This window comes from Labrus bergylta, chromosome 21 (assembly GCF_963930695.1).
Source record: "Labrus bergylta chromosome 21, fLabBer1.1, whole genome shotgun sequence".
Lineage (NCBI taxonomy): Eukaryota > Metazoa > Chordata > Actinopteri > Labriformes > Labridae > Labrus > Labrus bergylta.
The window spans coordinates 22440202-22462619 of NC_089215.1; the positions used below are offsets into that span (position 1 = coordinate 22440202).

Sequence of the window (22418 nt, forward strand, 5' to 3'; positions counted from 1 at the left end):
CTTTTTTCACTTTTCCAAGAAATATATTCGTATGCCACATTCACTGAGGTCTTACTGTGATCTAAAATCTGTCATGTGATTGGAGACCCCCTTTTTAATCAAGTTACATTACCAGTATATTCATTATCTGAACCGCTGACAGAGACAACCAGCCATCCTCACACCTACAGGGAATGTAGAGTCATTAATTACCCTACCGAGCATGTCATGTGAGTACCCATGCATGCACAGGGAGAACGTGTAAACTCCACACAGAAGTCCTGTCCTATAGCTTTCCCAGAATATGCTTAAGGTTTTATGTTCATTTCCACAGACCATCAGCAAGCGGTATGTTCGGAGAGCTGCAATTTAGGTTTGGCCAGACAAGGACCACTCTTTGAGCAGCGCATGTGGGTGGAAATGGAATAGTTCAGGAAATACACCAGGCTAAAGGCCTTTTCCAAATATATTTTGCTACAATGCAAAACACAGTCATGAAACTGTCTTCATGTTTTGAGGTATAGGTCACCCTCTTGTGGTTGATACATTTATTGGCCGTGTCTCAGGTTGTACAACAGGTGATTTTGATTTTTGCGATGTGGCTCACATGATGCTGCCTTAAATGTGATGTGTATCAGACATCTTTCTACCTCAATGAGATTAAGACACTGAATTTGAGGTAGCGGAAAGTTTATTTACAGCACAAGAAATCCTATGACATGCACACACAGGAGTAAAATCATTTTAAAATAAACTTGCAAACCTGAGGAAGGCAGTGGAATATTTCTGTCAGCATATACATCAGAAGCGCTACTCTACAGTGAACAGTACAGTCAAGGAAAGTCAAGAGTGAAAGGGAATTGGTAAATAACATACAAAACTATCCTGCCTGAAACTACAAAGAATATGGTAAAACACGTGCTGGTAATAATTTCAAGATTTACAAAACAACCCCAAGTCAGACCCACCCACCCCCCACTAAAAAGATAAAATCACAACATTATGCACGCTCTCCTCTAATTCGCCTGGCAAGCTGGATATCCTTGGGCATGATCGTAACCCTCTTGGCATGGATGGCGCACAGGTTGGTGTCCTCAAACAGTCCAACCAAGTAGGCCTCACTTGCTTCCTACAAGGAAAAACAAAACCAATGTAACTTTTATAGCTCATGAAACCAAGCTAAAACAGAGTTGGATGTTCTATTCCTCACCTGCAGAGCTCCAATAGCTGCGCTCTGGAAACGCAGGTCTGTCTTGAAATCCTGGGCAATTTCTCTGACAAGACGCTGGAATGGCAGCTTCCTGATGAGCAGCTCAGTTGACTTCTGGTAACGACGGATCTCTCTCAGGGCAACAGTTCCAGGCCTACAAAAATCAAATTATGCACTTTGGTTAAGACCTTAACCAGTCTTTGGTGTAGGTAAAAAAAAAAAAAAAACCTTCAAGGTTTACCAAAGAAATAGATTGTAAGGAGCAGACCAGGAATCTGATGAGCTACCTGTATCTGTGGGGCTTCTTCACTCCGCCGGTAGATGGCGCGCTTTTCCTGGCAGCTTTGGTGGCCAGCTGCTTCCTGGGCGCCTTTCCTCCGGTGGATTTACGAGCGGTCTGCTTGGTACGAGCCATACTTCACCTGCTGAATTAAAACAAATACAAGAGGAGGCAAACTACGATTAGAAACACATTTCTAAAAGCCTTTTCGCCATCTGTAGATAATTTCTGGACACATTCAAAGTAGGCGCCGCAGCAAAGGCTCTAACGCCAGCACCTGGTTGTTGTGACCCACATCTTAAAAAACAAACAAATATGTCGTAATGGTTAAACTCAAGATTGTGTTCAGTGTACAAACGAAACAATCGTTCAATGTGCCACAGCTGACTGAGCAGTCTCTTAAAATCAAGGTTATAAAAAGACCTTTCAATGGTTTCGTTACGCCGATGGTTAAACCTAATAAAAGGAAATCCGCCACCATTAAGCTGGAAGAGAAACACACGTTTCAGACTGATGTCGATGGAGAGCAGATTTAAAGCTAGCATGGACGGCTGCAAAATGGCGCCAGCTAGCCAACACAGAGGTTCACAACAAAACCAAGACGGCGTTTACTTCCCCGCCAATTTGATACATGACCATCCACACTGGATAACCATTTACTAAACATTTAGCACAATGACAGGCGTTTATTTGTTATCAGAAGTTGTACAAATGACTTGAAATAAAGCCAACGGTAAGCTAATTGGTAATTGCGCGCGTCGTGTAGTTGTCAAGTGAGTGACTATTACAGCGAGTGTAAAGGTCTTTAAACACGATTAAAGACAAGGAATGTGAGTTTACGACATCAAAAATGAGTAGTATAGCAAAAAAAAGTATCGAATACAGACAGCAGAACAGTGGAAGAAAACTCTCCATACCTTTTTGTTTAGCAGCAAAATGATATCTTCGTCTCGTCAGTCTTCGGTAATATTGACTATCACAGGAAGCAGAAGGTGGTATTTATAGTCTGAGGGGCGCAGCGCTCGATGTCCCGCCTCTTTGCGCACATGATTGGTTCAGAGACAAATCCATAACTGAATATGATTCGCTGAGGAAAACTTGAGGCTCACTGGCTCTGCATTCGAAGTAGAGTAACAAAAAGCGCCTTTTAGTAATCGCTTTTTTTCATTCTCTCATCAAAGTTAGCTGATTTATTTATTCCTGAAACCCATATATTTGCACAGAAGTGCTGTTTCTCTACCAATGATAGGTAAAAACCTCAAGTTAATGTTGCGAGACTTGAGCACAGGGCAGCAGAACCACATAAAGCATCATGCTTCTCCTAACAACTGGGTGAATCGTTTAGTTATTATTATTAGTTATATGATTTTGTCCCAGTTGACCCCCTAACTCAGAATCTCCCCAGGAATCAGCCCTGTGTTTTGGTCGAGCTTTTTTGTGGAAGCTTGAGAGGAAAGAGCTGAAGAGGTAACCAAACAGTTGACAAAGATACTTGTTATATTGTCTAAAAAACTTTTTTTTTCCTGTTTCAATTCAACAACGTACTTCTTAAAGACCCCGTAATAATGTAGCCTACAGATTAATTCGTGATCTTGTTAAAAAATGTTCCCTAATATACGTTTACTTTCATGTAAAAAGACACCGGTCTATAAGGTATACTCATTCATAAATGGCCATTATTATTATAATTTTTTAATTTACATTCCGTATTTCTGTTTGTGTCTCCTCATTCAACTGAGAGCGCCAACAAAGCGGAACGATAAATGGTAGAGAATAAATAACAGCCGGATCGCTTTAAAGGTGACGCCAGTGGTGAGTTTATGAACACAGCTTGATTTGGTAAAAACAGGATTAAATTAACGCTTCTGTTTGTTTATTTTTAAATATCGGCTAATACTTGAGTTAAAGTGAGTTATTGTTGGTAAGAAGAGGTTCCTTCTGGCTCCTTTTGTCAGAAAACCTGCCGCTGCACAAAATCCAGCATGACCGAGAGAAGTCTGCAGTTTCGAGGTAAATGATCATTATATGAAGTCTTAGCTTGACCATAGGCTTAACCATACAATCATATTGTCTGTGGACTATTACTGTCCGCACAACATGTGTCTGATTTCACTTCAATCTAATCAGCAAATGGCATAAACTGACTAGTTATGCTGTACTGTAATTTGAGCTTTTATAATATGATTATTGAATCTGTCTGTTAAAATAAGCATTTAGATTTAAATCAATGCCCTGCATCCAAAAGTAAGTTGTTCACAAGTTTGTTTGTTTGTTTGTCCATTCACCAGATATTGAACCTAAATCAAACAGTTTTGCTCCTGTTGAAAGAAGACCTGAAAAGCCCCTCTGGACTCGTACTGACAACGCCTTCAGATTTAACTTCCTACCTGACAACTCTGCAGCTCTTCAGGTGGAAACATCCTCCATCAGTGAACCAGCAGCGAGCAGGATATCTGTTACAGGACAGGGCTCTGCTTTTGCCTTCAACTTCCAAATCCCTTCTGACACACCTGTAGAAAGCATGGAGATGACAGAAACCCCGAGCACGTCTTCCCCAAGCAGCCAACCGGAAAAGCCTTTGTCACTGCCGGAGGTCAACTCTGAATCATTAGTGCAATCAAAAGCCAAGAAGAAGAAGAAGAAATCTGGAAAGAAAAACCCCTCAGAGAGCACAGAGATGCAGCAAACACCAGGTTCAGCGGAGGGTAGTCAAGAGAGCGAGGACACAGAGCTGGTCAGTGTGAAATGTTTTCATCATGAGATCCAGTTTGTTTTACTGAATGTAATGTTTGAATGGCTTTCAGAGCGCAGAGGAGCAGCTGAACAGACAGCTGGACTGGTGCATCGAGCAGCTGGAATCGGGAATGAGGTCCCAGAAGGGAACACCAAAACAAAGTATTCTGTTTAGATCAAGTAAAAACAATATAATGTTCCATGTAAATATCCAAAATGTGAATTTTTTTTTTAAATTGTGATGCTTTAACTATTCTGTCCCTGCAGAGGAGGAAGCCTCTCGTGCTCTGAAGACTCTACAAAGCTCCAAAGCTCCTCTGGCCAAAAAGAGGCAGGTGATGAGAGCCATGACTGGAGACTACAGGAAGAAAATGGAGGAGGAGAAGAGCAAACAGTACAAACTCATTCATAGTGGTGAGTGGATTATAGGAGTAGCATGATTTTTTTTAAACTAAAAAAGTGGCTTATTTGCAAAAAAGAGCTACCATAAGTGATGTTTATTGACACCATTTTCCCTTTTTGGCAGAACTTGCTTCAGCTCAAGTGAAAGCTGTGTCAGATTCTCCAAAGAAGTGTGTCTTCCACCGGAGAGCAGAAGCTAAATCACAAGATACAGACCTGCAGGAACAGACTCAAGAGCAGGCTTCCTCAACCTTTGTCTTTACCCCCTCAAAGGAAGAGTTCCACTTCAACTTCTTCTGATCTGTGATCTTGGGACACATATTACCATACAGTGTGATAGACATTGTTCAAACAATAGCCATTGCAGAAAACAAGGGACTACAAAGGGTAAAAACAATCCCAACACCTATTTCCACAATGCTGATATTCAAAATGTTCTGAAATTGCTGGCTCATGTTTATACTTCTAAATAAAATAATTTTAAGTTTTTTTTACTTGAATTTGTTTTTATTATTTATAGATAGAACTATAACAAACTAGTTGGAGTATCATTCCATAATTGGATTATGTGAATTTAAGATAAGCGACCCTTTTGGACTGTGATGTTTCTTCTCATCAGTTTCTACTACATATTTTACATATTGTATTAGCACACATTGTAGGAGAATTTTTAGTGTTTTGAGGGTCAAAGGTGACAAAAATGTGTTGTTTGTTTATTAAATAGAATGTGTCATTTAGTCAACACTGTCACTTTTTTTTTTTTTTTTGACCATTCTTAAAGCTCATAACTAAAGGGATGCTTTTCATGTTTGTTTGTTTTTTATTTGTTTGCATTTCGTGACTTTACAGAGACATGTTGATAGGAAGTATCCATCATTTTGAGTGTCAATATGTATATAAGTGCGATGAGTTAATTATATCAATAACCAATATATATTTATTCGTACGTGTTATCGAAAAAAAAGTTCAACAGCTTCAAACAGGAAAAGGCGGGGCATGTTTCGACACGAGCACAGTTGAGGGTCACACACACAACAAAACTTTCAGCCGCTGAGAAAACTAACTACACTGTAAGTTTTTACGTCTTGACATTTGACCTAATTTTGAAGTATCAGTTCCTCTGTGTTGTTTTTTTATAAATAAGGGAAATAACTTTTATTCATATCTTATTTTAAATGCCGTGTGTTGTGGAGAAAAGTTAATACCGGGGATAACTTTATCCCGTTATGCTAATCTTGAGCTAGCTAACTAAACAACTCTTGAAGTTTAAATCAACATAAAGTAAGTTAAAATAAGGAGCTTGTATTAAGTTAAATTATTTGTAAAAAGCTTCAAGATTATCCCCAACATTTAACGATACAGAGCTTCATAGTCTCTTTTAATCTAGTGTGGTTAGTCTAGTTTCTATCTCCGTTTCCAGGTGTGTGAAGGGAAGTTTGAAAAAGGTGAAGCATGTCTGAGCTAAGTGATGAAGCTAGTGAATCAGAGCAGCTGGGTGCCAGTCTCTCCCTGTGGCTGGGTGACTCCCTTGTCCGACCTGAGGAGCTGGATGTCCCTCTGGACCTGCACACGGCCTGCTCCATCGGACAGTACGATGTGGTGGCTGAGTGCATCAAAAAGTAGGTCCTATAATGATCATATCATTAATATCATAGTTACCTGAATGTGTCTGATCATGTATCTTTTTAGACATGAGGTGGATCTGGATGGCAAGAACATTGGAGGATGGACCCCGTTGATGTATGCCTCTTACATCGGCCATGACAACATAACAAACTTGCTGCTGGAGGCTGGTGTGAATGTAAATGCCTCCACTGCCAAAGGGTTAACCCCCCTGATGCTGGCAGCAAGCTGTGGGAATGAAAGTATTGCATACTTTCTGCTTCAGGTAAAAAACTGCTCTGTTCTGAGGTAACAGTATATCTGTCGCTGGGTTCAGATAAGTTTAACTTCTAAAAATTAAAATCTCCTTGAAAAGTTTCCACACTTTGAATCTAAACAATTGATGTTGATTGTTGTTTCGAACCATTGTGTGTTTAAATTCCATCAGAAATCTTATCCAGAGGGCAGACAGCAAATAATAAAAACAACGTCAAGAATGCCTTTTGAACATAAACGTTTGTTGTTTGGCAGATTACACTCAAACACAAATGTAGTTTTGGTTTTACAATCATGAAAGTTCTGTCACGCTATTAGAACTCAACATTTTAAAAAGACCCGTATCCTTTCCACAAATTAACAAGTTTAAAGTGATGTGTTGATTTTCACACTGTAAAACATAGAAACAAATGCTGTCTGAAATGACACATGAGTCATAGGTAGTAATGGGCTAAAACATGACAGGAGTAGATTTTCACTTGTAATGTTTCAATAAAGAGTGTCATTAAACATAGCACTAAGCACTTCTATGATACAACCAAGGGGTCCAGATTATGAAAGTGATGTGTTCTTAATTTAAAAGCAAGGTGCTGAGTTGGAGCTGAAGGACTCCAGAGGCTGGACCGCTCTATTCCACTGCACGAGCACAGGCCACCAGCAGATGGTCAAGTTCCTGCTGGACAACAATGCTAACGCTAATGTCAAGTCAGTGTTTTACTTCATTCCAAAATGAATGTAACCCTCCATTCAGACAGAGTGCTCATTACTATCTTTATCATCCACAGGGAGCCGGGGTCTGGCTTCACTCCCCTGATGGAGGCTGCTGCTTCTGGACATGAAATCATTGTTCAGTACCTGCTCGATCATGTGAGTCTATCACCATTCACTTATGTGCGCTCTAAATGGGAGGGAAAAAGTGTCATTGAAATCAAACAAAGAAGCTAATAATCAAAATCTGTTTTGTTTTACATGATTTATAGAAAGTTAAAGTGGATGATCGCAATGCCAAAGGAGAGACCGCCCGTGCTCTGGCAATGTTGTACGGATATACCAAAATCGTTAGCCTCATCGACCTACGTTCTCCAAGGATTAAACCAGGTACTCTTTGTAAACTTTTACAATATCCACTGATATCCTTTTTATGTCTTTTGTTTCCTGATTAAGTTTCTGGGTCTGTGTGTCCTTCAGGACACTTTGAAGACCTGAGCTCCTCCGAGGATTCAGACAGTGCACCCCCGAGGATAAGAAACAGAAACCGAGCTAAAGGCATTAGCATCCACGACGGGCCCCAGGCCATCGCCAAGTTCCGAGTAGGAGGCTCCAACAAACCGTGTGGTAGTGTCACACTTTATTCAACCAGTTAGACTTTATTATCCATACCAGTCATGTGTCAGAATTGTATTGATCTGAAATCAGAATTACAATCAGCTTGTTCTACTTCTACTTCTGCACAGCTCCTACATTACACCTTTTGTACATTTTGTGTTTTTTTATTTTTTATATTTTACATTTTTAAATTATATTTTATATATTATAATATCTTCTTATACTGTATTATTTAAGTTGTTGCTAGTTCTGCTTTATTTCCTTGTTTATTGTTTAGCACCAATACACCAAGTCAAATTCCTTCTATGTGTAAATGTACTTGGCAATAAACCCTGATTCTGATTCTGATTCTTCTTTTGTGCTCAGAGCCATCATCAGTGCCTCCAGGCTACATGACGTTTCGGGATGTTGGTGAACAGAGTGAAGCCATCTGCTACCGTGATGTGACGTCTCCCATCAACGAGTTAGATGGTCAGAGCAACAGCAGCAGAGGTGAGAGGGGCAAGTCCCCAAAATGTCTTCACTTTTCAAATATACATTTAAATACTTAAATATTTGTCATTGTTAGAAATGCGCCTAAAGCAAGACAGGTAAAATCCTTTGAAATCTGCCAACACAACATTTTTATACTACACCACAGACGACAGTCCGTTCTTCGACAACGACATGCCCACCATGAGGAGCAGCAGCAGCAGCAGCGAGGGCCTCCCGCAGGTGATCGGCCTCAGCTGGGAAGGCTCCGTGGAGAGTAACGAGGTCTCAACACACAAATACAGTCATGCTTCAAAGTCAAACAGCAGATTATTTTCAGCTAACATATTGACACTGGAGGTTTCCCCCCCCCCTCCCCCCATCAGGACTCCGATCAGTGCAAAAAGAGCAGCTCTCGCAGAGTAAACAAAGGTCATCACTCTAAAGGCAAAGGTCGCCATGGTAACAACGATGCAGCTCACTCTAGTGGTACGATGAACTGTGGGATGCGGTCACCTCTTGTCCCTCCTCCCTCTCACTCTGGTCCAAAGGTACATCTGACTTACTGCTGATGAATCAGGGTTCATATGTGAGAGTGTTTGAGGGTTTCTTTACCAGCTTTGAAATCATATCGTTTCTGTAGGATCTTGCAGAGTTCTTGGAGCAAATCGGCTTCTCGAAGTATCTCCCCTTGCTTGTGGAGCAAGACATCGACTTGCGGATATTTCTCACTCTGACTGAGAATGATCTCAAGGAAATAGGAATCACGTAAGAAACTAGACTCCTTTTCACAGTCACCCAGCACATTGAATTTTTTTTTTTCTCATGATTGAAACGCTGAAACTCTTCTCCAGATTGTTTGGACCAAAGCGTAAGATGACATCTGCTATCGCAAGGTGGCACAGTAATGCTCGACCGCCCAGCGACACTCTGGAACAAGCGTATGCCGACCAGCTCGAGGCCGAGATGCAGGAGATGGCTATTCAGCTACACAAGGTAACGGCAACTATTGAAACTGCAATGTTAATATTCAATCAGAATCAGAATCAGATTTATTGTCCAGGTATTCTTACACACACAAGTAATTTAACTTAGGTGAAGTGTGCTCTCTTATGTACAGGTACAACATTAAATATCAACAATAAACATAGTAAGAAAAGACTAATATTTACATGACTAAATATGAAACAGTGCAGTGGTGAATAGTGCAAAAGATGCTGAAGTAACATGATGAGTAAAATGCAGTTATGTGACAGATGGGTCAATTAAGATGTCAATTACAGTATTTACATAAATGATTCAACCTAAATTCAACCTTTTCAACCGACTGAAAACAAACTTCTGCCCACATTACCATCAGCATTGTGAGGAGGCAGAGAGCCTGCAGAGCCAGGTGTCTCAGGAGAAGGAGCTGCGCACCGTGATGGAGGGATGTCTGATGGAAGACAAGATGGCATGGAGGAGGGTGCACACTGAGCTGGTGGAGAACCACCGCTACGCTCAGGAGATGAGCGCCACACTGGCAGAGTCCAAAGCCTGTCTCACTAAACTGCTCTCCTGTTTCACTACGGGCAAGAACAGCAGCTCTAGCACTGGCTTGGAAGATAAAATGAAAGATGACACTGGTGATGAAGGTGAACTGAGGTTTTCTGTGCTGGACGACATCTTGAATATGACATTATAAAACAGAATTAGTAAATGTATTGTGCTTGTCCGTGCAGCCGGAGACGGTGTGACAAATGTAGCAGAGCTGATAAAGAAGCTGGATTTCTACGAAGAAGAACTGGGTAAGATGGAGAAATACCATGATTTGATACATGCAGTCAGGTGAGGATAACTGTAATGACGGTGTTTCATAATCACAGCGGGGAAACTGCAGACTGTGCTGCAGAGTCTGAGGCGACTAAGCGCCCCTGAAAAAGTCTCCGACAGCTGGGAGCGCCCTTAACCTCTCCTGGTGAGTACCTGAAGCTCCACAGCTTCCACTCGATGGGTAAATGGTAAATGGACTTGGGCTTATATAGAGCTTTTCTAGTCTTCTGACTACTCAAAGCGCTTTTACACCACATGTCACACGTACACATTCACACACTGATGGTAGTGATCACTATGTAGTATCATCCATCAGAAGTAACTAATCACATTCATACACCACCACTGAAGCAGAGGAAGCAATTCAGAGTTGAGTGTCTTGCCCAAGGACACATCGGACATGTTGCCCAGCTGGGGATTGAGCCCTCGACTTTCCGGTTGAGAGGCGACTCTACCAACTGATCCACAGCCGCCCCGGCTGGGTCTTAACAAGTGCTTGAGGAACTCTTTTAAAGATACAATATCCTAGTTATTGTGTTTTTTTTGTGAGTTTTCCACTCTTGCATTTTTATTCTTGTCTTTGAACTAAGAGGTCTATTTGTTGGTCTGGGAGAGTTGTTTATAGGGAGAAGTGATACTGGGTTTTTGAATGTTTCTGAGGAAAAAAGAAAAATGTTGACTGCATCCCAATTGCACTGTATGTTTTGAACTTGCTTTAATAAAAATAAGTAGGAAAAAAAAAAAAAAGATACAATATCCTTTGTGTTTGTTTTAGAAGAGGCTTTTGACAGGATTCGACGGCGGGTGATTTAACCACCCGGAACAATCTCACTGAAATGAGAGAAAGGCCAAAAGACAAGGCCAGCCCTGCAGAACCCAGAACGGCTGAGGGACCAAGCAGCTGACGTACTGCTCCTCTGGGATTGGCTGACGGAGCAGAGATCGCCAGATCGGCGCAAGCGGGGGGCAGCTGCTGCAGAGAAAAGACAAACAGGCAGGAAGGGTACTGGACCCTGACTCGCTTGTGCTGGTGTGAACTGGACTCCTGTAGTCAGGGAGGAGCGAGGAGGACTGATCCTAGTTTAAAGGATGTTACACTGTGAAATGTATAAAAAAAACTGAACTCTCTTCAATGAATTGTGGTTTTAAGTTCATACAACCAGCAGAAGAGGTGGCTTTCTTAAAAGTTGAAGAAGTTCAAAGACATTCTGAATAGCTGTACTTTATTCAAAAGAAATATTTGTATGCTGTCTTTGTGTTTGTAAAAAACGTCCTGCTGAATGTATTTTGAAGAGGAGAGACATTTATGAAACATGTTAGTTAATTAAATTTATATATATCGCAAAACATTTTCTCATTCCAGGAGAGGTTTTTTCAATCTATTGTGCTGAAACTCTTTTTGACAATGTCATGTGTACATGCAGAATGAAATGATTCTAGTGTTGTTCTTTTCTTAACATTTAAGAAATGATTCAGGGGTGCAGTCCAGAGGTTACTCATCATTCAGTGGATTCACTGTGTATCTTTTCAACTGTGCACTGTTTACCTAGAAGTCCTCAAACAAAAGGTTCAAACATAGACTTGGTTTGTATGTGGGTCTGTATTAAAACTCCTTTTGATGGATACCTACCTTTAGTACGGCTGAATTTTTCTACTCTAGTCTGTAATATTTCTGTCAATTTAAACAAACATGCGTAACAGACAGATCTTTGATTCAGCTTGAATGTATCCACATGTCCACAATGACATACCAGAGCAGCACATCCTTGTAAGAAAATGTATGTTTTTACAAATTTTATGATGGCTTAAAAAATATCTGTGATTTATTGTAAGAACAGCAGTTGAGAATGTTTATTTGCAGAGACGAGGGAGAAGCTGAATTTTAATGTGCACACATGGGGACAAAAAGATCCAAACAAGGAAATAAGAAAATCAAGGAGCAGTGTGGAGTCAATGGGCAGCTGTGTGAAACATTCAAGAGATCTAGGAGCAGTCAAAAGCAGTCTGACAGATATTGTGTTTTTTTGTCCATTTTACTGCCTCTGCAGTGAAACGATGTGATGACAGTTTTTGTAACAAGTAGGTGCCATTTGTCAAATCTAGCAGCTGATGCAGATACAGCAACATTAAAGACTCTGTCCACCTCGTACAGCAGTGCTCTGGCCTTCTCATAGACAGGACGATATTTAAACTACGATGCACTCTGACATAAAATGTTTTCCTGCGTGCTTTAAAAAAAATAAAAAAACACTTGATGATTGTAAATGTGTCCAAAAGAAACATAATCAGAGTTACGAGTTGAGACTTTACTGGTAAAATATTCTCAGTCTGTCAGTCACAATTTGTCATGAAAGTCTGAAAGTAAACAAAGAACTAAATTTAAAAATCATTCAATCAGGTGGTGTCACAGGGGTTATTAAAGCTGCTCTGTTGTGTATCTCACCAGCTGTAACTTCACACACTGATGCTGTACTTCAGGCTAGATATGTTGGCAGGTTTCTAGCTTCTGAGCCCATGAGAGTGAAGTGCAGTTTGGGGAAATGAACGAGTAGTGTTCTGCGTCTAACGAAGGTGCCCTCAAGCAAGGCTTTATATCCTCCCTGCAGCACCGGGGATAAGACGAGGGCTGAGAGCCTGATGTGCTGGGCAGCAGGAGGAATATATGCAAAGCTTAGTGCGAGTTTCACTTTGTCTGTGTAGAAACTGAAGCAAGCTATTTTTGTATAATTGTAGCTGAGAAAACAGACTTCACTGGTCATCTTAGGATGTATTGCATTGAGAGACTTTTCCACATATAAATTAACGTTACATTATCTACAGTCCTTCAAAATAAGTTGTATGTACAAACATTCACAGCCCACCTTTGACAAGCCTCCAGAATTAAACCGAGAAGTTAAAAAAATATGCAAAATGCACATGTGGGAATACGAAAAATATGATGTCATTGGAATATCGATCATAACATTTGCATATATACATTTTCACTTAATCAGATAAAAAAATGACACCACACATGACGTGTGTTTGCTCCATTAGACTCCATAAATCTGACCTTTAGCTCATCTCTTTTCAAACACACACACACACAAAAAGATCTCCAGGCCTGGATGGATGTACACAGACATGTTGGTTTGTCTGTTTGTGTGTGTTTTTAAAAAACGGTGTGCAGATTGATTCCCACTCCCTCAGTGTCCGCAGTGAGTTCAGGTGTACTCACACAGGTGACCACAGCCAGCAGGGCAGTGTGCGCTGCTTTTGAGCCAGTTCATAATGTGCTCCAGATGTCCACCGTGACTGCAGCCCTGACACCACACAAACAGTCCCTTCACCACATGGTGGCACACCGCACACACACTGGCACACTGGTGGCACCTAGAGGAGAGATATCAAATATGCAGTGTAGTTTTCATTTAATTCATTTTCATTTTTTTATTTGTTCCGTACATGTCAAAACACACAACAGAAAAGGAAAAAGAAAATTCACACTTTATCCCATGTACGGATGGTGTGCTGTCTCTTCAGTCGATTTGATGTTCTCGTAACTCAAGTTGCTGCTATACTTTCCATCCACAGAGCACTTTGGTGGATGCAACAGTGGAATTTGTAGTTTTTAATTTTAGTTTAGTTTTAGGTTGCAGGTTGCAATACAGACATATCAGGTGTTTTACTGGACACTACCAAGGAATATTCAGGAAATTAGTGGATCTGTTTGGTGGATTTGCTTCTCTTTTGAACCGAGAGGTCGAGCTGTTTTTTGTTCCTGTCTGTACAAGTTAACAAACTGCTCGCAGTAGATTTAAACTTTGTGTAAAAGAAAAAAGGTAAGAAGGATCTTAATCTCTTTATTGTCATAAGATTTTAAAAGTTTTGGGGGGTGGAGAAAAGTAAAAAAAAAATACTTTCTTGAGGTAAAAGAAAACCTCAGTTTGCTTGAAATTGTACTTGCAAACAAGCCATGGACCCCCTTTTAAAGGCTTTATAAGTGATTTTTCACTTAAATGTAATAGAAATCAAGTATATCCTCTGAAAATAACTCTATGAGTCATGACTGTCTACAATGGGCGTAACACCCGAGTCCCACTGTCTGTGATGTTTTCAGAGTCCTATCTTCAGTTTGTTTACATTGCCAGGACGGCCGGCTGACTCCTCCCCTCGAGTATAAAAGTTGTTTAATTGAGGGACTAGAAAAAAGAAGAATAACATACTGTACTCACTGCTTAACTGTGTTTCTAGATCACGCTCATTTCAGGTAAATTTACATGCAGTGTGAAGATACGAGCATAATAAAGATTGCTAGCATTAGCATGCTAACACAACAATGCAGCGCGAGTTGTTTTGGTTTCATGCTAGTGCTCAGGGGCGACATCTACTAGATCAAAAAATCACATATAAAGCCTTTAATCCCTTTATCGTCATTAGATTTTAAAAGTTTTGGGGTGTTGAGGTAAAAGAAAACCTCAGTTTGCTTGAAATTGTACTTGCAAACAAGCCATTAATTTTTTTTATTTATTAAATGACGATGAAGCGGTTCATACCTGTCACAGATCCAGCCCTTGTTGCTCATTGGTCTCTTGCAGTTGCTGCAGTTGACGTGCAGCGTTGTAGAAGTCTGGTTCAGGCCGGTGATGGCGCTGCACGTACTCAGCTTGATGACCTCGTTGGACACATTCCAGAGCTCAAATCGTTGCAGCAGGTCGATGTAAGACATGTACCAGTGCTCCTGAAATGGAAAGAAAATGAACTAAGAACCTGCAGTGATTTGAGTTTATTTCAAGTTGAACACAAGGTCAACAGGTCATTTTTTTGCACAATATACTGTAGGCTGTTTCTTTACTTGAAGAACCAAAGTTTCTAAATCAATGAATAACCTGGAGAGGTTTCAACTGTGTGTGTTTTTATTGTTATCTGACCTGTGTGAGATCGTCGATCTCTTTACGGATCCGGTCCCCCAACACAATGAGCACGGACACGGCCATTTGCACGTCTCCCTGCTCTGCATAGTAGCTCAGCATCTCCCTCACAATGGGACAGAAGAAGCTGGCCGGTAGGTGTGGGCTGAACAGCGGCTGGGAGATGGAGATGAGAGAGAAGGATTCAATGGGTGTCAGGCATGTGACCTCGGCCTCGTTGCCGCTGACATGCGGGGAGTCTGCCTTGTCCTGCTGGAGGTGCTCCGGAGCGGACGGGTTATCCATGATCTCATGGCGCAGCTGGAAGGCCTCCTGGGGCAGCGTGTACTCCTGCTCCTCTGCTATGACAAAAGGAGCGGGGTAAAATTAGACAAAGAGCGCTGAGCATGGAGGCAGTTATAAATAGCAAAAACTGGTGTGAGCAACTTTTCAGATTCCTCAGAGACGGTGACTGACCTGCTTGGTTTTCCTGCTCCATAGAGTAAAGGTCGTCGTCATCTAACTCGGCATCACCGAACATGTACTCAGCCTGGCCCTCGCTGCCTTCTGTCTCCTCATTTTCTGACAGGAAAATAAACGAATGGCTTAGAAAATATCCAAAAGAAAAAAACGGACAAACCCCGCTGACATCTCAGAGTTTTAATGTGCACTCTCACCTTCATTATTATTGCTGATGTGAGCGTTCCCGGGCTCCAGGTGGATGTTGTCCTGTCTGCTCTCACCTTTACTGCGCTCCAGTCTGCTCTCTGTGCCGACCCCTGAAACCATCTCCTTCATGCTGAAACTGAGAGCACAACTACATGAGCATTAGCCTGTAAATGATCAGCGGCGCTAGTTTTTAATGGAATAATAAAATGCTAATTTTTACCTGTTCATTAAAGGCAATGTGCCAAGTTTACTGAGGTTTGGACCGGGTGTTGAGAGGTTTGCAGGGTCAGAGAACATGATTCTCAGCATGCTCCATGTTGTGGAAACCTTTGTATTGTGAAAAAAAAAGACATCTCATTTGTTTCATGACAAAAAAAACTACTATGTGACGCATGTGTCCTGGAAGTCATGTGCTACAAGGTTTACGCTCACTTTAGAGTGGAGCGTGTTACAACAACTTACCTTTGTATCATACTGCAAACACCTCAAGAGTCTTATGTTGCTCAATGACTCAACAATAAATAAATATGAACCAAGAACATTCAACCATGCATTATTTCTCATGACAGGTGGGGTAATATTCAAGTCCATGACTTTATACATGAAAATAACCAGAGGTGTCAAGTAACAAAGTACAAATACTTCGTAACCTTACTTAAGTAGACATTTTGGGTATCTATACATTACTGGAGTAATTATTTTCCAGCTGACTTTTTTTACTTCTACTTCTTACATTTTGACACAATTATCTGTACTTTCTACTCCTTACATTTTAAAAATATCCTCATTACTCCAATTTCATTTTCATGCCTCTATGTACATTTACATTCCAATAAAGGCTATTGATAACATGCCTCTGAAGTTAGATTTTTTGCACCATTACAATACTTATAGGCAACTAGTCATCATATCCTCCGCTCCATGAAACACATGTTAATGCTCAGTAGTACACAGATATGTGTACATGGTTACGGTTAAAATAGCAGAAATTTGCATTCCAGCTTCAGTAAAATCACATTTTCAGATTTTCTCTTTTATCTAAGGCGATACTTTGTATCGTTGTGTTCAGGACAGACAAGACTTCTTTTATGATATCATTGGTTTCTTGCAGTGGTAACAGGCATGTTTTATGATTAATGGACCTTTTTATATCAAACACTTAAGTAAGGAAGCAATCAGTAGATTAGTTCATAATCAAACAATTGCGTCTTGCCCTGGGCCAATCCCTTTTCCACGTGGTATTTAATACTTTATGATTTTGTGTGTGCTGCTATGTCCAGATTTCTCTAATAAAAGAGATGTTTAATCTCAATGGGACTTCCTGTTAATAAACAATTAGAAATAATAAATGTATGCCTGTATTGATTAATCAAACCTGAGGTCTTTTGAGCTCCCGGGCCACCTTGGCGTTGTGATCACACAGCTCAGCAAACGGCTTCCCGCTGAGGAGGTAGAGTTGTGCCGTCTTGACAAACCAGTCCATGCGATTACTGTCTAGGTCCGTCTCGAAGACGCTGAGCGCGCTGGACACGTGGGCAAACTGCTCCGTCGGGTCCGGTTTCTTGAAGAAAAAGATGGGGTAGCGGCGGTCGCCTACAGGGTACGGCTTCTTGTTGGCATCACTGCTGATCAGACTCTCCTTGGCAGCGAAGGCCAAGTCACCGAAAAGTCCAAAGCACAGACCCTCGGGGTTGGCCTTGTCCACGGGACGAGTGGCGTCCTTGAACATGTGTTGGTAGAGTGTGCTGTCTTTAGAGCCAGACAGCAGGAAGTGAGGGTCGTGCTGGTGGCGCCATACGATTCCAGTGGTCACATCTTTGTGTTCCTCGAAGGTGGCAAAGGGAATAAAAGGTCTGCGGACGTCCCACACGTAGATGTTGTGATCCACCATCATGGAGCAGGTCGCTAAATGAAACTTCCTCTCAGGCCGCCACTTGACCCGAGCCACCGAGGCGATCGTCTGAACACAATAAACCTCTTTGGCTCGGTTTGTGGTCATGTCCCACACTTTCACCATCTTGTCACGTCCACCAGTGGCCAGCCAGCCCCTAAAAGGGAAATGTTATGTAGACAGGGTTTGTGTTTAGAAAGAAACATCCAATGTTGAATTAGTTAGTGTCACAGAGTCCCCCTCTCTTTACCTGTCGTCAGGGTGCCAGTCGCAGCAGAACACAGGACCGGTGTGGGCGGTGAACATTCGCTCGTAGCGGTCCGGCCGCCTGATGTCCCACAGCTGGACGTTGCCATTCTCAAAGGAAGCAGCAAATGTGAAATAATCCTTCATGCTGAACTGGACGTCCCTTACACTCTCTGACTGACCTAAAGACGAGAGAATGGGAACAATAAAGTGATGAGAATCACAGATACAGTTTGTTTCCTAATATAATAATAAGTTTTTTAAAAAAAATCACTTTTGATCCAACCCATTAGTATTTCATATATAACTGCAGGGTGAAATGGTTTAAGATACAATTCTCAAATCCAGTGGAAATATGTAGAATAAATGTTTGCATTTATTTGCATAGCTAGACAGAATAATTTTAAAGATTTTCCTTCACCACAAAAACAAAATCAAATTAAGAAGACATCATGGAAAACAACTGGAAGTTGCATTTCACTTTTATGAATTTAATTGAAAAACACTGATGATCATCACATGATGTCCTACCTGAGAATGTGCTGACAGACTCCTTCTTGCGCAGGTCAAAGCACTTCATGAAGCCGTCCTGTGAGCCACTGAGCAGCATGTATACCTCTGTGGGGTGGAAGCACACCTTGTTGACAGTGCGTTTGTGTTCAGTAAACAGTTGGTCCTGCTTGTTACGAGAGGGTTTTCCCAGGTTCCAGGTGACCACTGCCCCATTGGTGGCAGCTGTGGCCAGCAGGTTCTCTTCCATCTGATGCCACATTACATCTGCACAGCTGAAGTTGAGAGACGGCTTGCGGCCGACTCGGAGATTAAGCTTCTCAACAAACTGCTCCTCCTCTAGAGTGTAGATCTTGAAAATGTTTCGGCCAGCCACCACCACCTGGGTTGCATCACGGCACACACTGATGGCGTTTGCAGGCGCGTCCAAGTGGCAGAACATAGTCCGACCAGTGACTGTACTGCTGCTGAGGGCTGTGGTAACCCGTGACATCTTCTCCATGTTTCTGGTACAGACAGCAGTGATTTACCTGAGTTCAAGGGACAAGATTCATCAGGTAAACTCCAAATATATTTTACTATTACAGCACTGCTCAGTGTTCATTATGTTATTCTAGCTGTTCAACAATCCACCAGATGGTGGCAGTAAAGCAAACAAGATTAAAGATTGATATAGCACTTGGTGCAGGGGAGCAGCAGAGGTGGCAGTGTGTATAACAGAATAATTAAAACAGTGTTTCATCTGTTTTAACATGATACAATGAAATGGCTGCATCACTCACTTGTTGCAGAACTGCCGTCTTTGTTAATGTTGGTAGCAGCGCAGAGTCCTCTTCATGAGCTCCCATGAGAACCAACTTACATGTGAAAGAAAAGCATGTGTGCTAAATACAAAAAAGATATATTTTGTGTACACTTGTTTTATAGAGAGATTGATAATCATCAAAGTCGATAATCTTTTTTTTACTTTAACCGGGGGTCCATACAAATATGCCAAATGATCTTTAAACTTGAGAAATAACTCAATAAAGTATCATGTTACAATAAACGATATGTGGCTGCAATAGAAATGATATCAGAATTCACTTCTTCATTTGTATTTTTATCTTCTCGTTTTCAAGGTTGTATCAAAAAAGAATCATTCTGTTTGTTTACCTGAATAATGGGCTTTACCACTTTCCGTATTTATTACACCTCCACCTCGTGCTCACGTGAAAATCCGACAATGTGAGGGAGCTTCTTCTGTGTGTGCACTTTTCATAAGCACTTCAAATAGCACATCCCTCTGCCTATACCTTCACTAGCATGTTTTTATTCGGTTCGTTTAAATTGTGTTATATTTGAACTGTCCGTAGCTTCTTCAAAGTGTTCTTTTACCTGCTCATGTTTTGGTTGTAAACAGCTGAACTTATTGTACAGTGAACTCAAATCATAAACATGACAGGAATGTGATGCTACTGCTTGCCGGCTAACGTAGCTACTGAGAACTTCTGCAAAAGCAGAACAGTCACGAAGCAAATTAAACACTGAAGTCACACGTTTAGAGAAATGTGGAAAAAATAAATAGGTTATATTGGGTAACGGTGTTCAAGCAGTGTTAATAACAAAGAACTTACGGGGACAAACCTTGTGAAACTGTTGCTCACTGCTAGTGGTAAAGGAAGTACTATTTTGTTTTGAAACCTCGCGAGAATGCAGCGGGATGAAAACGGAAGCGTCGTCACAGAACACCATCCAATCATTTAGGATTTTATTGAACTTTATAAGCCACTTAATTGTTTTGTTTTGTTTAGGGTGACTTCAGGAACAAGAAGGTGGCTTAAAAACGAAAGTTAGCGGGGCCTTAGTTGAACAAGTTAATACGTTAAATGTCGTAATTTAGCAGACAGTCCCTGAAGAGTAGAGTCTTTACAAACTGACATCTTTCATTCAGTGTTTGTATCTGATGGTGTGAGATCTCTGTTTACCATGAGTACTCTGTTTGTCTGTGAGGATCCATCCACGTGGAGGACTGTGTATGACAAATACTGGGATGTAGTGGAAGCCAAGACGAAAGGCAAGAAACCTGGAAAGCTGCTGAGCCTTGACAAGTGGTAAATCTGTTTCTCCTCACTGCAATGTTAACTGTCTGTTCGAGTGACAGCTGTCACAATTAACAACGTGTAGTAACACATTTTAACCAGCTGGGGTCCAGTGGATAATAGAATAGATTTTAATTATGAGTCATTCACATTTCTTTGGATTCAAGCATCAAAGTTATTTGCGTTTGAGGTGGTATTTAAATTAAATAATCCCATACAAAGTCACACTTGTTTGTTTTTTCAGACTTTGTCTCATCATGAGAGAGGGTTTGCTCAGTTGTCATGGAAATAGTTTTGTTTACATGTCAGCAGAGTAGCTGTACGATTTAATTACTTTTTTAAAGTACTTCTCTTTCACATTCACATTGAACATCTCCATGTGTAGTTTTCCATTTATGTCATGTTGTATAGGACTCTAGTTTAGTTGACAGTGCCATGAGAAGTATTAGATTAAACTGAGCCATGTGTGTTTGCGTCTGTGTTCAGGTATCAAGAGGAGCTGCCAACACTCATATCAAGTAGGCCTGAAAAACATGTCACTCAGACAGAACTGGTGAAACTTATGGAGTGGAAGCTGACTGTAGGTTTCTAGATCATATTAACTTCAAGAATCTCTTAACGCACCCACACAAAAACATGTTGACACATTTCAGTCACACAGAAATCAGCTATGTCCTTGAGTGGCCCTGTGTGCTTCTTCTCTGCAGAGAGGAAAATTCAGGCCGCGGCTGCAGCAGCTGGTAGCTTCTAACAGCGTGGACACTGTGGAGAAATGTTCCAGAAAGGCCTTCAGCCTTCTTCCTGACGTGCAGGCATCAATCTCAGAGCTCAGCACCTTGAAAGGAGTCGGCCCAGCCACCGCTTCTGGTAAGCACAGGGTCTCTTTTCTGTGTCTTTCAGCAAATAGATAAAAGCCTTAGAGTTCATACTGTTAAAACATCCCTGTTATCCTCCTAGAGTCCAAAGTGATTGCCTTCTCAGTATGTGCACTGAGTGGTACTTACACTGTCAGACTCCCTGCCCTCTGTTTGAATAGTTTGTACTCACTTCATACTTATATTCGGGGCTGATGGTATGTTTTGTTCCAGCTGTATTGGCTGCAGGAGCTCCAGAACAAACTGCATTCATGTCTGATGAGGCCATGGAGAGTGTGCCAGGACTAAAGCCCATCCAGTACACAGCCAAACACTACGCTCTCTACCTGGGCAAAATGGTGGAGCGGACTGAAAAGCTAAACAAAGGTGAGGTTATGACCAAGGGCACAATGGGTATGCACCATGCAGGGTACTGAGGAAGTCTGGGACAGGCTTACCTTTTTGTCTCTAAGGTCAAAATAATAAATCGAAAAAAGCTGGTTGTTTCAGCTATTAAAAGTGAAAGATTTCAAGTTGTTTTGGTGTAATTCATTTAGATAATTTTCACCTTGACATTCAAGTGTTTTTATTTTAATCAGTGTAATAAAAAGACAAATAAAGAGTACTGGCTCATTGCTTCTCAGAATCAGAATCAGGGTTTATTGCCAAGTACATTTACACATACAAGGAATTTGACTTGGTGTATTGGTGCTAAACAATTAACAAGGAAATAAAGCAGAACTAGCAACAACTTAAATAATACAGTATAAGAAGATATTATAATATATAGAATAGAATTTAAAAATGTAAAATATAAAACACAATGTACAAAAAAAAATGTTCTCTCCTCCTCAGTGGATCCCCTGCAGGAGTGGACGCCCCACAGGCTGGAGCTGTGTTTGTGGGCCATGACCATCGCCGAGCAGCAAAGGCTTCCACTTCTGAAGGACGTCGATGTGAAGACCAGCAGTGTGGCAGACGAGTGTTCAGATGCTGACCAGAGACCAGCAAAGAAGCTCAAAACAAGATAAAAAATCACTTTTGTTTTCACATTAAACGTGAATAAATGTTTTCTTTTTGTGTTTTTATAAAATAATAAAGCCTTTACATCAAATGAAGAACGTTCAGTGTTTAATCATGTTTTTGTGGAATTAATAAATGAACTGAATAAAACCAATGGGTGATGT

General features: G+C 41.1%; 5 protein-coding genes across 11 annotated transcripts; 3 read left to right on the top strand and 2 right to left on the bottom strand.

The window, feature by feature from the left end:
- Positions 1–652: 652 nt before the first annotated feature.
- On the bottom strand, positions 653–2541 carry h3f3d (H3 histone, family 3D). Of its 2 annotated transcripts, none has more exons than XM_020637627.3 (4): positions 2387–2541; positions 1477–1614; positions 1190–1343; positions 653–1108 (listed from the first exon to the last, which is right to left on the bottom strand). In XM_020637627.3, the coding sequence occupies exons 2-4, from the start codon at positions 1602–1604 to the stop codon at positions 980–982; spliced, it is 411 nt and encodes a 136-aa protein (XP_020493283.1). In that variant the 5' UTR covers positions 1605–1614; positions 2387–2541; the 3' UTR covers positions 653–979. The 2 variants fall into 2 exon arrangements, with proteins under 2 accessions (XP_020493283.1, XP_020493285.1); XM_020637629.3 differs by having other exon boundaries at positions 1477–1611; positions 2387–2504.
- Positions 2542–3241: 700 nt separating this feature from the next.
- c21h8orf33 (chromosome 21 C8orf33 homolog) lies at positions 3242–5093 on the top strand. The gene is made up of 5 exons (XM_020637631.3): positions 3242–3479; positions 3758–4203; positions 4274–4364; positions 4470–4616; positions 4729–5093. The coding sequence occupies exons 1-5, from the start codon at positions 3452–3454 to the stop codon at positions 4902–4904; spliced, it is 888 nt and encodes a 295-aa protein (XP_020493287.2). The 5' UTR covers positions 3242–3451; the 3' UTR covers positions 4905–5093.
- Positions 5094–5593: 500 nt separating this feature from the next.
- On the top strand, positions 5594–11720 carry anks3 (ankyrin repeat and sterile alpha motif domain containing 3). Of its 3 annotated transcripts, none has more exons than XM_029277996.2 (16): positions 5594–5674; positions 6025–6223; positions 6294–6492; positions 7066–7187; positions 7268–7349; positions 7463–7580; positions 7671–7817; positions 8175–8300; positions 8449–8564; positions 8666–8830; positions 8923–9047; positions 9134–9275; positions 9640–9913; positions 10001–10066; positions 10145–10236; positions 10867–11720. In XM_029277996.2, exons 2-15 carry the CDS (start codon positions 6057–6059, stop codon positions 10225–10227), a joined length of 1932 nt encoding a protein of 643 aa, XP_029133829.2. In that variant the 5' UTR covers positions 5594–5674; positions 6025–6056; the 3' UTR covers positions 10228–10236; positions 10867–11720. The 3 variants fall into 3 exon arrangements, with proteins under 3 accessions (XP_029133829.2, XP_065805926.1, XP_065805927.1); XM_065949854.1 differs by having other exon boundaries at positions 5612–5674; positions 6001–6223; XM_065949855.1 differs by having other exon boundaries at positions 5621–6223; positions 10870–11720.
- A 207-nt stretch (positions 11721–11927) lies between these two features.
- wdr24 (WD repeat domain 24) lies at positions 11928–19983 on the bottom strand. 4 transcript variants are annotated; one of them, XM_020637598.3, is made up of 11 exons: positions 19923–19983; positions 19079–19153; positions 18318–18826; positions 17791–17968; positions 17025–17697; positions 15870–15976; positions 15658–15785; positions 15458–15562; positions 15002–15342; positions 14627–14811; positions 11928–13463 (listed from the first exon to the last, which is right to left on the bottom strand). In XM_020637598.3, the coding sequence occupies exons 3-11, from the start codon at positions 18796–18798 to the stop codon at positions 13295–13297; spliced, it is 2367 nt and encodes a 788-aa protein (XP_020493254.1). In that variant the 5' UTR covers positions 18799–18826; positions 19079–19153; positions 19923–19983; the 3' UTR covers positions 11928–13294. The 4 variants fall into 4 exon arrangements, with proteins under 4 accessions (XP_020493254.1, XP_065805925.1, XP_020493255.1 ...); XM_065949853.1 differs by having other exon boundaries at positions 15002–15339; positions 19913–19970; XM_020637599.3 differs by having other exon boundaries at positions 19913–19970.
- Positions 19984–20096: 113 nt separating this feature from the next.
- On the top strand, positions 20097–22408 carry zgc:112496 (uncharacterized protein LOC541336 homolog). The gene is made up of 5 exons (XM_020637633.3): positions 20097–20389; positions 20864–20957; positions 21085–21244; positions 21466–21618; positions 22087–22408. The coding sequence occupies exons 1-5, from the start codon at positions 20265–20267 to the stop codon at positions 22260–22262; spliced, it is 708 nt and encodes a 235-aa protein (XP_020493289.1). The 5' UTR covers positions 20097–20264; the 3' UTR covers positions 22263–22408.
- The last annotated feature ends 10 nt before the right edge of the window (positions 22409–22418 follow it).